This window comes from Lytechinus pictus, chromosome 4 (assembly GCF_037042905.1).
Source record: "Lytechinus pictus isolate F3 Inbred chromosome 4, Lp3.0, whole genome shotgun sequence".
Lineage (NCBI taxonomy): Eukaryota > Metazoa > Echinodermata > Echinoidea > Temnopleuroida > Toxopneustidae > Lytechinus > Lytechinus pictus.
In genome coordinates this window covers 20,920,535-20,939,200 of record NC_087248.1, presented here as the reverse complement: position 1 = coordinate 20,939,200, position 18,666 = coordinate 20,920,535, and the positions used below count along the sequence as shown (strand labels likewise).

At 35.7% G+C, this 18,666-nt stretch overlaps 1 protein-coding gene across 2 annotated transcripts in view; it reads left to right on the top strand.

Moving 5' to 3' along the window:
- The window catches only part of LOC129258835 (sodium/myo-inositol cotransporter-like), a 28,440-nt gene extending 16,214 nt beyond the window's left edge, over nt 1–12,226 (top strand). For both annotated transcript variants that reach the window (XM_064098612.1, XM_064098613.1), the window contains exons 10-17: nt 1,894–2,111; nt 2,308–2,443; nt 3,134–3,241; nt 4,115–4,280; nt 8,241–8,412; nt 8,864–9,076; nt 9,390–9,528; nt 10,228–12,226. In XM_064098612.1, coding sequence (XP_063954682.1) covers nt 1,894–2,111; nt 2,308–2,443; nt 3,134–3,241; nt 4,115–4,280; nt 8,241–8,412; nt 8,864–9,076; nt 9,390–9,528; nt 10,228–10,475 — 1,400 coding nt within the window. In that variant the 3' untranslated portion in view covers nt 10,476–12,226. The remainder of the gene's footprint in view (nt 1–1,893; nt 2,112–2,307; nt 2,444–3,133; nt 3,242–4,114; nt 4,281–8,240; nt 8,413–8,863; nt 9,077–9,389; nt 9,529–10,227) is intronic.
- Nucleotides 12,227–18,666: the final 6,440 nt, after the last annotated feature.

Genomic DNA, 18,666 nt, shown 5'->3' with positions numbered 1-18,666 from the left:
TGATGAAATTCATTCATCCATTCATTCAATCTTTCATTCATTCATTCATTTATTCGTTCATCCATCCATTCATTTATTCTCGTATGTGCGTTTTTATTTACGTGTGTATATATGTGAATGTAATTTATTTATCTATTTATTTTTCATTTATGTATTCATCTATGAATTCATTTATTTAAATCACGTATTTATATATACATTTATTCATTCATTCAAATATAAATTGATTCAATCATTTATTCACTCATTAATTTATTCATTAATCTATTTATTTATCTAAATATATTTGGAAGACATCACTATTCCGTGCTTTTCTAAGATTTTATAGTAGTGATATGCGAAAGCGGGGGGGTGGACATTAGAGATAGAAAACATATTTTATTGAGAATCCTTTTGATGAATAGTGTTTACATATCACTGACAGTTGAAGATCCCATAACTGATACAAATTGTATTTGATTAATGATGATGATGATGATGATGATGATAATGATGATGATGATGATAATAATAATAATAACAATAATAATAATGATGATAATAATAATAATAAAAGTAATAATAATAATTATAATAATGATTATAATAATAATAATAATAATAATAATAAAAGTAATAATTGAAAAAATGATATAATAGTCTATAAAGAAATTATCCAGTCACTAGCCAATTTTCAAAGGATAATTTTACTTTCCTAATCCGCCTAAACAAATCTTTACGATTATTTCACGAGTCATGTTCATGATCAGTATTATATAGGTCATACGCATAATATAAATTTGTTTTATACCTTATGACAAACGGCCATCAATTTTGTTTATGAACAAGTCAGTTTGTCTGCAAATAACATAAATATTGTGTAAATACCATACAGGGTAAACATACTATCACCCTAGGCAGGGCCGGGGGGCTGGTCGGATAGGATATGGGGAGAGGAGGAGATATATTCACTTGGTCGACAGCATTTGATCTACTCTTCAGATGGTATAATGCCTCATGAGTAGAACCACTGGCGGATCCAGGGGGGCGAAGCCGGGGCCCGTGCCCCCCTCCTTTTTTGAGAGGCACAATTAAAATTTATAGCAGAAGTGTGCCCCCTGGAAAGTGAGAACTTTTTTTTGGCTTGTCAAATTTTTCCTCGGGTAAATGTGCCCCCTTTTTGGAAAATCTTGGATCCGCCCCTGAGTAGAACCCAATTTGTCTACTATAAAATAGGTCTAAATGTCGTTTGGTCTGGTCTACGCTGCGCTTGGTCTGATACCCACTTAGACTAATTCTTATTTAGTCTAATGCCCAGGTGATGCAGTTCCTAATAGAGAACTTTGCGAACAGATTAGACCTACGCAATAAAATAAATTCAACCATGAGTATACCCGCATTCACACCCCATTATCATCGAGCGTATCTTTGGCATAGAGAATTTTTAAGAAGGTGGTCACGTTTAATATTCACCTCTGAATGTGCCTCAAAGATTAACCAGGGCGGTCATGAACAGTTCATTATCGTATTATAGTCCTTGAACCAAATCCTGCCAGCTAGACAAACCATGAAAAAGAGTTAATCTGGTCCATAATCACCCCTCCCCCTCCCCCTCGGGGCCATTTTTAAGTGAGGTTTTCATCTTTTGAAGGGGATATTACCTCGTTTTTTGGAATGAAAGTGTCTAAACATATTCACAGTTTTATACTCCAGAAGGAGCTATAATGCTCTATATAAGATTGTACACTTCACTCCAAAAGGATGGGTCTCTAGTATCACCCTTAGACAAGTGCGATAAGGAAATAAAGTGGCTCTTTTGCATTTAAAGATTTAAGTAAAAGTTGTTGTCTCTCTGACATATATTGTTAGTTGTTACCATGGTCTCCACTTTGTTTTTTGTTTTCATATTTCAAGGTTACAAGCAAATCGGGAGTTTTGAAGAGCTGAAAGTGAAGTATTTCCAGGCCGTTCCCAACGACACCCTTCATAGGCCGAATTATTCGTGCGGATATCCGAATCCACACGCATTCCAAATGCTCCGGAGTGCCGATCCGTACAATTCGGATTTTCCTTGGATAGGATTTCTCCTTGGGCAGACGACCGCGTCAATAACTTACTTTTGCGCTGAACAGGTAAGGATCATGAGACACATGGGACAGAGAGAAAGAGAGAGAGAGAAGAAGAAGAAGATGAAGTAGAAGAAGAAGGAGGAGGAGAGCAATTGAAAGAGAGAGAGTGATTAGGGGTATTTATTAATATGCAAAAGCACGCTCTAGACATAAAAATAGTATTGAATGTTTATTAAATCATTTTCGTCTTTTCTTGTAGGTCATGGTCCAGAGGACATTAGCAGCGAAGAGTCTGTCTCACGCTCAAGGTGGATGCGTCTTCGCTGGATATGCCAAGATCCTGCCACTTTTCATGATTGTCATCCCGGGGATGGTCGCTAGAATCCTCTTCACAGGTCAGTCAAAATCATCGTCATGCCCTTTTTATTTTCTAATAATAATAATAATAATAATAATAATATGCAACATTTATATAGCGCTTAATACAAATGTTTCTAAGCGCTGCATACTATTACCCCGGCTTTAGCACGGCTACCCTGATCGGGCGCATCGAGCATTCAAGGAATTCCTTCCTACCGGGTACCCATTTACTACACCTGTGTTGAGAGTGGCAAGTGCAGATAAACGCCTTGCCAAAGGGCGCTAGTGCTGCGGTGGGATTTGAACCCCGGACCTTGTGGTTCACAGTCCGGAGACTTATCCACTGAGCCAAAACACCTCTCTAATAAATTACAAATAATACAAAAGGCGTGGTTCTAAATTAAAATTAATTCTTGAAAAAGATCTTATTTGTCTGAATGTTCATAATTTGATGCAAAACGGAACTTCTACCTCCATCCACTTTCTCTTAGTCCTTTCCAGGACTTCACACATGGTGTACCATAAACCACTTCCGCGATTGTTTATGCCACCATGAAATAAAAACTGTTTTCTTAATTTTTTTATTACAAGAAATTTATTTAAAATGGCTTCAAGACTTCAGCAGATTTTAATAATGTTGTAGATATAACCTTAAGACAATTCAGGGAATAAAAAAATAATTAGGACAGCTAACCCATATTTTGTTTTCCTTTCTCGTAATACAGATTTGGTAGCATGTGCTTCGCCTGAGGCCTGTCTAGCAGCCTGCGGCAATGAGAAAGGGTGCGCCAACTACGCCTTTCCTTCCCTGGTATTGAACCTCTTACCTTCAGGTATGCGCCAATTCTCATGCCGCACTCACACCAATAAACCAATTCCAAACCCAATCACACCTAGTACAGTGTGTCTTATGGTGTACTATCGGTTAGTTTGGAATCGGTTTAACCAGTGGGACTGCGACATTATCCTACGGTCACAACGGAACCAAAACCGACTTCTTGGGAGCCGTTTCATCAACGTATCCGACAAGAAAGTTGTCACATCTGACAACTTTCCTTTGTTTTGATTGACTGAGAAGCCGTCTGTTCCTATGGTAACTGTCGGATAAAAGAGGTTATCATGAAATTTCATACCTGCATAAAACATCAAACTTTATGGATGCGGTTATGAATAGCTTTGGAATTCAGTATGGATACTGCATATTTACATACGATTAGTATGCTGTATCATATGATATACGTTTTGTAAGACAACATTGGCTAACTGGTGAGTGTGTTTCTTAAAAGGTGCACCCACAATAGCAAATTAATCAATATATAGATAGATAAATAAGTGAATAAATAAATATCTAATTAAATTAGGTAAATAGATAAATTAAATAAATAAATGAATGAATACATAAAATAATACAAACAAAACTGAAATACATTCCAAAACTGAAATAATATAATAGAAAATAAAACAAATAAATGACTCAATAATGAAAATAATCAAACAAGCAAGATATCAAAATGTAGTTTTGATAATCTTTGGTCAGAGAATAGTTCATTACGTTTTTTTGATAGATGACCCATTTGTGGTGCTGGAACAAATAACAATTAATAAATCTCTCAGATAACAATGCCCCTATATCAAGAGTATGAAAAATCACGTAATAGTATAGCATTTCCTTTTTATATATATATTTTGTACCTTTACATGAAAAGGCTACCGTGGGGTGATGTTAGCTGTGATGTTATCGGCTGTTGTGAGTAGCTTGACATCATTCTTTAACAGCGTCAGTACTCTGTTTACAGTGGATGTATGGTCTTTCTTCAGAATCAAATTCTCGAAGAAAGTCCCTTCAGTTCGGGAGATGATGATTGTCGGCAGGTAAGGATTTTATCCCCCCCTTCACAAAGCTTTTATAACTACACGACTCTCGGTAAAAAGTGCCGCATGAAAGTCTTTTTCCAATACATATGTACATGTAAAATCTATCATCATGACTCAGTTGTTGTACTACGAGGGGTGTAGGGTTTTTTTTAAGTAATAAAACATATAAGAGAAAAAATCATGAAGAAGAGGGAAGAAAGAAGACTACATGTATAAACGAGAAATGATCTGGATCATGGAAAACTATTTTATCCCTGCTAATAAATATAGAAATTTAGTCAATTTCAGATTGTCTATTAGAAATCCTTGGCGCTGTCCCCGCCAATTGCCATGAATGCTATAGAGTATAATAATTTCGTTTATGAGCCAGAGAAAATGCTGCTTAAAAATTATCTTTATTCTGTGCAGATAGTGGTTACGAGCCATTTCCCCAGTGAGCTTAACATTTATCTCCTGATCACCACCATAGCGGACCTTACCCTTTCAAGCAAGAAATAATGACTTCTAGCACCGTCAGAAAAGTGGATTTTTTAAAAGTGATAGCCCTACTAAGACAAATCAAGTCTTGAAAATTACAAAATAAATAATTTTGAACCCCGAATCGAAGTTGAAAGTTTTAAAAATTTACAATGTTGATTTGTGTCACATAATTACCCTTGTAAAAGTGGGGTATGTACATATTACTTTATGGTCCTTTGGCGGCCAGAAGAAGTCCATCAATTTCAGAAGGTTTCTATGTAGCTACCATGTCCCCAATAAATGATAGCCCTCCTGCGAGATTCACATGTATCCGGTCTGAACAATTACAAATAGACATTAGTGAAAAATTATTTTGAACCCCGAATCGAGGTTGAAGTTTTGAGAATTTGAAAAAAAATGAAAGGGTGCTGGGTGTCAATTGATCAAATTGGAAGGAGTGACAAACTTATATTTTCATAATTGAAGAATGACGAGTTCAATTTTTTCGAAGTTGAAAGAGTGGATGATTTAGATTTATCAAAATTGAAAGGGTGAAGAGTATAGATATGGTGATATTGAAATGGTGTTAGTTTATATTTGTAAGAAGCGACGAGTTAAAGTTAATAATTTAGATTTGGGTAAATAATTTAGATTTATCGAAATTCAAGGGGTTACGAAATTATATATATTCAAAAATGTGAATGGCTGACAAGTTTATATCTATAAAAATTGAAGGGATGGCGGGATTATATTTATGAAAGTTGAAGGGGTGACGAGTTTATATTAAAGTTGAGGGGTGAGGGGATTATATTCATAACAAAATGAAGGGGTGGCGAGATTAAATTCATAAGAAATAAGGGAGTGACGAGAAGCGGCGAATCCAGGATTTTCCAAGGGGGGAGGCAAGCAAAAAAAAGTTTCCACACTTGTGTTAGAACGGCAAAATTACATTACAAATTTTCAAGGGGGAAGCAAAGGCAGGATGTGTTAACCCCCCTGGATCCACCAGTGTCGACGAGTTTAGATTTATAAAAATTGAAGGGGCGACGAGATTATATTCATTAAATTTTAATGGGTGACGAATTTATATTCATAAAAATTAAATAAGTGACGAGTTTTTACATTCATAAAAATTGAAGGGATGACGACATTATACTGATAAAACTTGAAGGGGTGACGAGTTTATATTTATCAAATTTAAAGGGGTGACGAGATTATACTTATTACAATTGAAGGGTGACGAGTTTATATTTTTCAAATTTGAATGGGTGACGAGATTATATTTATATAAATTGAAGGGGTGACGAGTCTATAATTAGGAAATTTGAAGAGATGACGAGTTTATACTTATTACAATTGAAGGATGACGAGTTTATATTGATCAAAATTAAAGTGGTGACGTGTTCAGATTTATCATAAATTGAAGAGATGACGAGCTTAGAAAAATAAAGATTAAAAGGGTGACGAGTTTGGATTAGTCAAATCGACGGTATGACGAGTGTAATTGTGGATATTAAGAGAATGACGAGTTTAGAAGAGTTGAAATTGAAGGGGGTGACGAGTTTAAATCTATCATAATTGAAGGGGTGACGAATCTATATCTATCAAAATTTAAAGTTGGCGACTTTAGATTTATCAAAGAAGAAGGGTGACGAGTTTAGATTTGTAAAAATGGAAGGGATGACGAGTTTCAATTCGTCAAAGTTGTAATAGTGACGGAGCTTAAATACATCAGAACTGAAGGGGTGACGAGTGTAGATATACATATTTTGATAGGGAGCAAGTTTATATTCCCCAAAGTTAAAATAGTGGTAAGTGTACATTAAACTTAAAAGGATGACGAGTTCAGATTTATCAAAGTTGAAATTTGAGTTGTCATAAATGTTAGTTTCCGAGTCATTTTTGTTGAAGTGGGAGAAGTTACTAGTTTATCTAGATTGACGGGAAAAGGACTTTAGATTTATCAAAATTGAGGGGATGATAAGTTCAGATTCTTCGAAGTTGGAGGGGTGACGAGTTTAGTTTGATCAAAATTAAAGGGCTGACGAGTTTAAATTTATCAAAATACAAGAGGTGAAAAGTTTATGTATATCTAAACCGAAAGGGGATGAATTAATTTTCCCCGAAGTTGAAAGGGTGCCGAATTTTTAGTTGTCAAAAATGAAATAGCTTTGAGTTATATTTGTTAAAATTGAAGGAGTGACGAGTTTAGATTTATAAAAATTCATAGGATGGAGATTTTATATTTATCAACATTGAAGGGTTGACGAGTTTAGGTTTCTTAAAGTTGAACGTATGAATATTATAGATTTCCCTAAGTTGAAAGGGGTCAAATTTTGAGTTGCGAAAAATTGAAGTTTGCGAGACATATTTGTTGAAGTGGCAAAAGTTACGAGTTGATCTAAAAATTAATAGCAATGGAGAGTTTAGATATGTCGAAGTTAAAGAGTAAAGATTTATCTAAATTTACGGAGGTGAAGTTTAGATTTATCAAAATTAAAGGGATTACGAGTTCAGATTTATCGAAGTTGAAGAGATGACGAGTTTAGTTTATCGAAACTAAAGGGCTGACGAGTTTTGTATTTATGATAATTGAAGGGGTGACGGGTTTGTATTTATGAAAATTGAAGAGGTGACGAGTTTGTATTTATGAATATTGAATGGGTGACGAGTTTGTATTTATGAAAATTAAGGGGGTGACGAGTTTATAATAATTGAAATTGAAATGGAAGGGATGACAAGTTCAGATTTATCGAAAATGAAGGGGTGACGAGTTGAGATTGATCAAAATTTAAGAGAGTAACAAGTTTAACTTCCTTAAAGTTGGAGAAGTGACTTAATTGGATTTGTTGAAGTTTAAGAGGTGATGAGTTCAGAATTGTTAAGTTGAAGGGGTGACAAGAACATCTTAATAGAGATGGCGAGTTTAGATATGCCAAAGTCGATGTAGTGATGAGTTTAGATTTATTCAAATCGGAGGTGTGACTAGTTTAGATTTATCGATATCGGAGGGCGGTTGACAAGTTAGATTTAGCAAAATCGAAGAGTGGTTGACAAGTTAGATTTATCGAAATGGAAGGTTTTAGATTAATTGAAATTAAATGAGTGATCGGTATAGATATGTTGACTATTAAGCGCTAACGAGTTTAGAATTGTCAAAATGTGTGTGTGTGTATTTGAGTTTTGTCAGACGTGTATCAATCAGATATGATTATTTACGTCTGGACCGACCTTTAACGTCACCATCCGAAAGACGTGACCAGGGCTCGAACCTCAAACCTCTGCATCAATTTGTAACTTACCCACATAGCTTGGATTACAGGCGCACGCCACAACGCCCAGTTATTTGAAGTATTATAATATTAGCCTTTGTCGAAGGATTGCCGAGTTTACATTTGTCAATCAACGCCCTTATTCAGAGAATAATTATGCACCCCGCAAGTATCATTTTATAATGTTGATTGATTATGTCATTTTATTGTATTATTGTTTTATCAGGGTATGTGTAGTGGTAATCACTGCCCTGAGTATCTTGTGGATTCCAGCTATTGAGTTACTTCAAGGAGGGGATGGATTGTTACGTTACTTTGTTCAGATCAAGGGTCGCATTACTCCAGCTGTGTGTGCCGTCTATTTCCTGGCATTGCTCTGGCCTCGAGCTAATGAACAGGTATAAGCGTAGATGCAGGGTCCATGAGGCCCTAATTATGATTCCCCATTTTTAATAAGTAAACAAATGCATAAATGAATGAATAAATTAATTGAATAAAAGTAATAGTGATGATGATAATAAAAAATGAAGGTAGAAATTATAATTGAATTTACAATTATATTAAAGAAATAGTATAAATGTAATGAAGAAATAAAATAAGAGAGAAATTAGTTAATGATGAGGCAAAACACCCTCTTAAAAGTATTCGTTTTACTTTATAATTCCGAAAAATAGGTAATCTAAAGTTTATTTCAAATTTAATATAGAGTTATATAATTATGCAAATAACAAAGTCAGTGCAAAGTGTTTCATTGTCAATACAATAAAGGAAAGATGAGACGCTGAATTAAAGACTCTACCGTTGTGTTTTTTTAATGAGCTCCTTGATATCATATTGTACTTTATATAGGGAGCATTTTGGGGACTGATGAGCGGAGCCATCACCGGTTTTATCCGATTAGCGTTCGACTTCATCTGGCCGGAACCAGTTTGCTGGGAAGAGGACACCCGGCCAAAGGTCATCCGAATACACTACTTCTATTTCAACCTGATTCTCTTCTCCGTTGTGCTAGTGGTTGACATCGTCGTCAGTCTCCTCACCGAACCACCCCCGAAAGAAATGGTAAAGATATAGTCACCTCGGATGCAAGTTGCAGAAAGAGTTGCGTTTCTCAATAGGCGTGTACATGGACATTAATGATGATGAATAACAATGATAAGTAAGCCTCCCGCCAGAAATGAATCATTCGGTTGCATTAAAATATATTTGATTGCTAAAACTTTATGCAATATCATGCACTCATTGTGCGAAAGATAAACATGACATAAATCATGTTGAATAAACAATTTAAAACGACACTAAGGTGCCGGCATACGATGGCTGAAATGTTTAGATTTATTACCCCCTTTCCTAAAATATATATTTTATTGATCAGTTAATTCGTACTACATTCCGCACCCGGTTCAGTAAGCAGAAGAGAAAGGATGAAGACGACGACGATGACCACGATGAAGCCGATGAAGCAGAGATGATGATGATGGGATCAGCCGAAAACGCCAAACCAGACAATCATGGTTAGTCACAAAATCGTAGTCACTATTTTCATGTTATTATGAAGGCAGCATTTTTTTTTTTTGGGGGGGGGGGTTGTAAAATTGTACGCATGGGTTTGGTAGTCAAACGTGAAAAAATATATATATATTTTGTTTTTAGTAATAAGTCAGTAATAAAAAAAGTGTGTAAAAACGCATGATGTATTCATTAATAGCGGAATAAAGTTAATGCATAAGTGAATGCGAATAAATAAATAAATAAAGTTTAATTAATAATAATAATGATGATAATAATGAAAATATTAATAGTAGTAATAATAATAGTAACAATAATAATGATAATAATGATAATAATAATGATTAATAATGATAATGTTAATAATAACATTGAGAATACTAATAAATGTAATAATAATAATGATGATGATAATAATACTGCTACTACTAATAATAATATTGATAATGATAATAACGATAAAAATGTATACTTATTGAGCATATATAAAAGGATGCTTATTCAGCACATAATAGTTGGTGTAGATTTCTGTTTTACAATGCAGAAAACAAAATATGAATATCAGTAAAATTAAAATTGAAAAAAAAACATGTAAAGCAGAAGTTGGATCTATTGATTCGTCATCATAATTCAGTATAAAAAAATAACCATCATATTGTGAAAAATCACTTATATTGACATTTTTTTATATTGCATCTAAACAGCTTCCGACTTCCACTCTGTGGGGCAGCGACGGATGAATGGCTGCAACCGTCTCATTGGATGGTTCTGTGGCTATGGAATTGAGAGTACAGAGAGTCAGCGAAAAGCGCGGGAAGAAGAGAAGAGAATCCGCCATATCAAGTCGATCGAGCAGGATCCGCGCGCGAAGATCTTCATATATATCAATATGGTCATTCTCATAGGATTGTCTGTATTTCTGTATGTATTCTTTTCTGTCGACTGGATATAGGTTCTTTTTGGTGTTCAGGAGAGTCGAGGAGTCGTAAAGCATACCTGTTTTATATAGTCCTCTTGTAAAAGCTTGTAAACGTATTCATAAGCTTATTGTATCTCTATGAAGAACAGAGCCATTATATAAAATGGATCTGTATAGAGTGATCCATCCGTGTCTTTGAAATTTCATGTAAATATTCAGCTACCTTTCATTTGTATACACTGTACATTATTTTGATCAGTTTTTAAATGGTAAATAAAACCGAACCACATCAAGTTACTTATCATCGGATGCTTTTCAAGAGTGGTAGTCATGGTAGTTGATGAAACCTATAATTCCATGCAGATATATTTACATGGTATGTTGAAATGGTGGGCTACATATGGGTGTTTACTTGACGAATGACGAATCAAGGTTGGAGTTTTTAAAATTTTACAGTGTCGAATTGTTTCTCATACATTCATACTACAAGAATCAGTTGCCTGACACATTCAACAGTTATTTTAAAACAAATCGCAGTGTAAACAAATATAATACGAGAAATTCTGATAATTTATACATGTACATTCCTTTTTACCGCTTTTCTTTCTCAAGAACAGTCATAAGTTATAGAGGACCACTCATATGGAACAGTTTGCCCCCTGAAATAAAAGAAAGTCCTTCGCTAAATTCATTTAAAGTAAGATGTAAGTCTTACCTTCTAAATATGTATACTTCACCATGTTCTCAGTGAATAAGCTTGCTTGCTTTTATGTGTATGTTTTTTAAACATATTTTTTGTAATGTAGTTGTTATTTTTTTTCTTCAAATTTTTCATTAGTTTGTTGATTTCGTTTATTTTGAAATGTGTGTTTCTTGCAATCTAATCAATTGATTGCAGGATGGTCTTTTTTCGGTATTGAATGTTAATCAGGGAGTAGCCTAGATAGGTCTATTTGGCTTTTGCTATTCCCCCACATCGCATTCATTACCCTTTGTATTTTTTTATTTTTGTTAATTTGTCATTTTACAATATTCATTACTCCTTTACTCCTTTACTATGGAATCATTTTGATTGATCTCGATATATTGTATCTTGTATGTTTTTTACAGATGTGAAATAAATGAATTTGAATTTGAATTTGAATAATCACTCTTGTATAAATTTGGGAATGTGAATATTCCTCTATGGTTCTTTGGCAGCCAGAAGAAGTCCATGATCTCCAGAAGGCTACTATGTCCCCCATAAATGATAGCCCTCCTACGATATACACATGTATCCAGTCTAAACAATTAAAAATAGACGTTGGTGAATAATTTTGAACCCCTAATCGAGGCTGAAGCTTTTAGAAAAAAAAATGAAAGGGTGCTGGGTGTCAAATAATCAATATTGAAGGGATGGCGAACTTAGATTTCATACTTGAAGAAGTTCATAGAGTGGAGAATTTGAATTAATCAAAATTGAAGGGGTGACGAGTATAGATTTTGTGATATTGAAAGGGTGTTAGTTTATATTTGTCAAACTTAAAGTAGTGATGAGTTTAGATTTGTCAAAGTAATAGGGGTAAATAATTTAGATTATTGAAGTTGTAAGGGGTGACGAGATCATATCTATAAAAAGTTGAAGGGGTGACAAGTTTATATTTACCAAAGTTGAAGGGGTGACGAGATAATATATATTGAAATTGAGGGGATGACTAGATCATATTTATACAAGTGGAGCGCCTCCGACAGTCTCACCTGCATTATGCGATTCAATATAGCAGCAGTGCTGCAGAGCTAACATTTAACCTTGATCAAGTGACCTACGACTTGTGCAAGATGAGTAATGATACTGGATTACCCCTATGTCCACATTTCATTAACTATATATTGGAAAAGCGCCGCCTAAATTCTCGCTCTGTTATGCTAGCGAGACAACAAAAAATGAAGGAGTGACGAGGTCATATTGATAACAAGTGGAATGCCTCTGGCCGTCTCACCTGCATCACGCGATTCAATATAGCAGCAGTGCTGATTTTGAAAACTACTATAACTCGCACAAGATGTTCAGTGATACTTGGTTACTCTTATTTCCACGTTTTATGAACTAGACCAATACACTTATAGAGATATGATGGCAATTCAACAAATACCCCCAACGTGGCCAAAGTTCTTTGACCTTACATGACCTTTGACCTTGATCATGTGACCTGAAACTCGCACAGGATGTTCAGTGATACTTGATTACTATTATGTCCAAGTTTTATGAACTAGACCAACACACTTTCAAATTTATGGCTGTAATTCAACAAATACCCCAATTTGGCCAAAGTTCATTGACCCTAAATGACCTTTGACCTTGATCATGTGACCTGAAACTTGCACAGGATGTTCAGTAATACTTGATTACTATTATGTCCAAGTTTCATGAATCAGATCCATAAACTTTCAAAGTTATGATGGTAATTCTACAGATACCCCCAATTCGGCCAAAGTTCATTGACCCTAAATGACCTTTGACCTTGGTCATGTGACGTGAAACTCATGCAGGATGTTCAGTGATACTTGATTAACCTTATGTATAAGTTTCATGAACTAGGTCCATATATTTTCTAAGTTATGATGACATTTCAAAAACTTAACCTTAGGTTAAGATTTTGATGTTGATTCCCCCAACATGGTCTAAGTTCATTGACCCTAAATGACCTTTGACCTTGGTCATGTGACATGAAACTCAGGCAGGATGTTCAGTAATACTTGATTAACCTTATGGCCAAGTTTCATGAACTAGGTCCATATACTTTCTAAGTTATGCTGTCATTTCAAAAACTTAACCTCAGGTTAAGATTTGGTGTTGACGCCGCCGCCGCCGTCGCCGTCGGAAAAGCGGCGCCTATAGTCTCACTCTGCTATGCAGGTGAGACAAAAATCGAAGGGGTGATGAGATCATATACAAAAATTGAAGGGGTGACGATATATTTATACAAATTGAAGGGGTGACTAGATTAGATTTATAAAATTGAAGGGGTGATGAGTTCATATTCATACAAATTGAAGGGGTGATGAGATCATATTTATACAAATTGAAGGGGTGACGAGATTAGATTTATAAAATTGAAGGGATGATGAGTTCATATTCATACAAATTGAAGGGGTGACGAGATATTTATCAAAATTGAAGAGGTGACAAAATCATTTTTATCAAAATCGGAATGACGAGATCACATTCATACAAACTGAAGGGGTGACGATATATTTATACAAATTGAAATGGTAACGAGATTAGATTTATAAAAATTGAAGGGGTGACGAGATTAGCTTTATGAAAATTGAAGGGGTGACGAAATCATGTTTATACAAATTGAAGGGGTGACGAGATAAGATTTATAAAATTGAAGGGGTGATGAGTTCATATTCATACAAATTGAAGGGGTGACGATATATTTATACAAATTGAAATGGTAACGAGATTAGATTTATAAAAATTGAAGGGGTGACAAGATTAGCTTTATGAAAATTGAAGGGGTGACGAAATCATATTTATACAAATTGAAGGGGTGACGAGATAAGATTTATAAAATTGAAGGGGTGATGAGTTCATATTCATACAAATTGAAGGGGTGACGATATATTTATACAAATTGAAATGGTAACGAGATTAGATTTATAAAAATTGAAGGGGTGACAAGATTAGCTTTATGAAAATTGAAGGGGTGACGAAATCATATTTATACAAATTGAAGGGGTGACGAGATAAGATTTATAAAATTGAAGGGGTGATGAGTTCATATTCATACAAAATGAAGGGGTGACAACATCATATTTATACCAATTGAAGGGGTGACAAAATCATATTTATAAAAAATCGGATAATTGAAGAGGTGTCAAGATCATATTTATCAAACTCGGAAGGATGACGAGATCATATTCATACAAATTGAAGGGGTGACGATAAATTTATACAAATTGAAAGGGTGACGAGATTAGATTTATAAAATTGAAGAGGTGATGAGTTCATATTCATACAAATTGAAGGGGTGATGAGATCATATTTATACAAATTGAAGGGGTGACGAGATTAGATTTATAAAATTAAAGGGGTGATGAGTTCATTTTTATCAAAATTGAAGGGGTGACAATCATATTTATAAAACTCGGAGTGACGAGATCATATACATACAAATTGAAGGGGTGACGATAAATTTATACAAATTGAAAGGGTGACGAGATTAGATTTATAAAATTGAAGAGGTGATGAGTTCATATTCATACAAATTGAAGGGGTGACGATATATTTATACAAATTGAAAGGGTGACGAGATTAGATTTATAAAAAATTGAAGGGGTGACAAGATTAGCTTTATGAAAATTGAAGGGGTGACGAAATTATATTTATACAAATTGAAGGGGTGACGAGATAAGATTTATAAAATTGAAGGGGTGACGAGATCATATTTATCAAAATTGAAGGGGTGACAATCATATTTATAAAACTCGGAGTGACGAGATCATATACATACAAATTGAAGGGGTGACGATATATTTATACAAATTGAAGGGGTGACGAGATAAGATTTATAAAATTGAAGGGGTGATGAGTTCATATTCATACAAATTGAAAGGGTGACGAGATCATATTTATCAAAATTGAAGAGGTGACAAAATCATATTTATAAAAATCGGAAACTTGGAAGGGTGACGAGATCATATTCATACAAATTGAAGGGGTGACGATATATTTATACAAATTGAAAGGGTGACGAGATTAGATTTATAAAAGTGAAGGGGTGATGAGTTCATATTCATACAAATTGAAAGGGTGACGAGATCATATTTATACCAATTAAAGGGGTGACGAGATTAGATTTATAAAAATTGAAGGGGTGACGAGTTTATATCTCTAAAAATTGAGGGGGTGCGAGTTTATAATTGTAAAAAATGAAGGGGTGACGAGTCTATATTGATAAAAACTGAAGGGGTGACGAGTTTATATTTATCGATACTGAATTGGTGATGAGATTATATTTATCAAAATTCAAGGGTATTAAGGGTAATTTTGTCCTCTTGTTAAAACTTGTAAACGTATTCATAAGCTTATTGGACCTCTATGAAGAACAGAGCCATTATATAAGATGGATCTGAATAGAGTGATCCATCCGTATCTTTGAAAGTTTATGTTAATATTCAATTACTCTTCATTTGTACACACTGTACATTATGTTGATCATTTTTTAAACGGTAAATAAAACCAAACCACGTCAAGTAACTTATCATCAGATGCTTTTGAAGTGCGGTAGTCACGGTAGTTAATGAAACCTATAATTCCATTCAGATATCTTCAAATGGGATGTTGACATGTTGGGCTACACATGGGTGTTTACTTAAGAATCGCCAAGTTGCAGAGATGTCAGCGTTTAAAAGTTATTGGAGTTTCATAGATACAGAAATTTTTTTTTTTGGGGGGGGCTTTATATCATTTTTTTCTCTTCCTGACCAAGTTTTGCATGTACATCTCTGGCTACAGAAATTATAAATGTGTTAAGTTATGGGCTTAAATTTGGAGTTATTGTAGTTAAGAAGGATTTGATGTTTTAGCACTGTTATAAGGTTATAGGCATGATCTATAATATGGTATGCATAATAAAATCCCAATCCTAAATGTGTCTATTTCTTATATGTTTGGTCATACATGTGTTTGGTTCCCTTTCATTTTTCCTGAAATCCGCCAAGGGGGGGGGGGGGGCTACGTTCCGGCTGTTACATCATTTCGCGGGGGGTGTAGGGGCAAATTTTTGTTGCCATGACTGCAGATTTTTGTCATAGTACATATGCATAAGCCTACCTGGTATAATGTGTCTGGGCAAGGACTGATACGCAAGTACTGTATAAACTTACATACGTCACTCACTGAGAATGTGGAAGTCTCCACAGACAAAATACACTAATTTTGTGTGAGTAGAGCGAGGGATCACAACCTTGTCGTGGTCGGGAGAGCTTGTGTGTCTCAGTGACCCCTAGAGCTATGCCGACCGGAGATTATTCTCCTGGTAGGGCCACCCATGCCGGACAGGTCGAAGGGTAGAGGCCAGACGAAATGTGATCCCTGGCCCTCCAGGTTGGGGGTTGGGCACAGGGTTAACAGCCCTGTCCTATAAAAAAAATATCTTGTTACGGAAACAGCAACAAAAGTCAAAAGAAGAACCAGGTGTGATTGGCCTCCTGGTATACCAGATGGTATCAGGATGATTGGCGATGGTCAAAGCCGAAAGGAAGCCATCGGCAGGAATGTGGAAGTCATGAACGCCAAATGTAAAACACGAGTAGGATTCTGGAATGTAAGAACCATGTATGAAGCAGGGAAACTAAATCAGATCACAGCAGAAATGCGAAGATATAAGTTACAAATTTTAGGTATAAGTGAAGGCAGGTGGACTGGATCAGGACGTCTTCAAACCAATACAGGTGAGACTGTCCTGTACTCAGGGAGGGAGGATGGTCATCATTCAGAAGGAGTTGCCATCATTCTGAAGAAAGGAATCGAAGGATGTCTTCTTGAATGGAAACCTGTAAATAGCAGGATTATGAAGATAAGACTCAGGGGAAAACAAATCAACACAACTATTATTCAGTGTTATGCTCCAACCAATGACAATGACGACGAAATCAAGGATGCCTTCTATGAGCAACTTCAGCGTGAGATTGACAGTATCCCTGGACATGACATGAAGGTTGTGATGGGGGATCTGAATGCTAAGGTCGGAAACAACACCGGTTATGATAGGGCTATGGGGAAGTATGGATGTGGAGTGATGAATGAAAATGGGGAACGCCTCGTGGAATTCTGCTCTATCAACAACCTTGTTATTGGGGAGACACTCTTCCAGCATAAAGACATTCACACTCTGACATGGTACTCACCAAATGGAAGGGACAGAAACCAGATTGATCACATCATGATAAATGGCACGTGGAGAAGATCGCTCCAAGATGTTAGAGTCTTGAGGGGGGCAGATGGTGCTAGTGACCACCATCTTGTGCTGGCAGTAATACAAGTTAAGCTCAAGCTCAGAAAAACAGGTGCAAGTAAAGTAAAACAGCCAAGATATGATATTGACAAACTAAAGGACCCCAGAGTCAAAGGCGCATTTCTACTAGAGCTTCGGAACAGTTTTCAGGTTCTAGCAGACCTTGAAGAAGAAACTCAGACAGAACAGGACAAGATCAATGAGGAGTGGCAGAGGGTCAAAACAGCATACCAGAAGTCAAGTGAAACATGTCTAGGGACCAAAAAGAGAGAGAGAAAGGAGTGGATGACTGAAGACACATGGCAAACTGTAGTGAAACGTAGGGAAGCGAAAAAACATTGTTTGAGTGCAAAGTCAGATAGGCTAAAAGAGAGATTTAAAGCTAAATATCAAGACGTAAACAGATTAGTTAAAAGAAAGTCAAGAGCTGACAAACGAGCCTTCATGGACAACCTAGCTAGCCAGGCAGAAGAGGCTGCAAAGACTGGTGAGCAAGGCAAAGTGTATAAGTTGACCAGAATGATTAGTGGCAGATACAGTAAAAACGCAGACTTACCAATAGAAGACAAGGATGGTAGGTTACTTACTACTGAAAAAGAACAGGATGCTAGATGGGCTGAACACTTTGAAGAAGTCCTCAATAGACCACCTCCTGCCACTGAAGCTAACATTCAAGAAGCAGAAACTGACCTAGACATCAATACAAATCCACCAACTCGAGCTGAGATCATCCAGACAATCAAATCCTTGAACAATGGTAAGGCACCAGGACCAGATAACCTTAATGCTGAGCTTTTTAAAGCAGATCCAGAATTGGCTGCAAATATATTGCATCCTCTCTTCACTGACATATGGGAAGGTAAAAAAGTTCCAGATGATTGGTTACAAGGGGTCATCATCAAACTACCCAAGAAAGGTTCACTCCGAAAGTGTAGCAACTGGCGGGGTATTACACTATTGTCTATCCCAAGCAAGATTCTAACAAAAGTTATTATCCAGAGACTAACAAGGGCTGTCGATGAGCAACTGAGACCAGAACAAGCTGGTTTTCGAAGAGGAAGAGGGTGCATTGATCAGATTTTTGTCCTGCGCAACATTATTGAGCAATGCACAGAATGGCAAAGGCAGTTATACATTAATTTTGTAGACTTTGAAAAGGCCTTTGACAGTTTACACAGAGACAGCTTATGGATAATTTTGCGTAATTACGGCATTCCCCA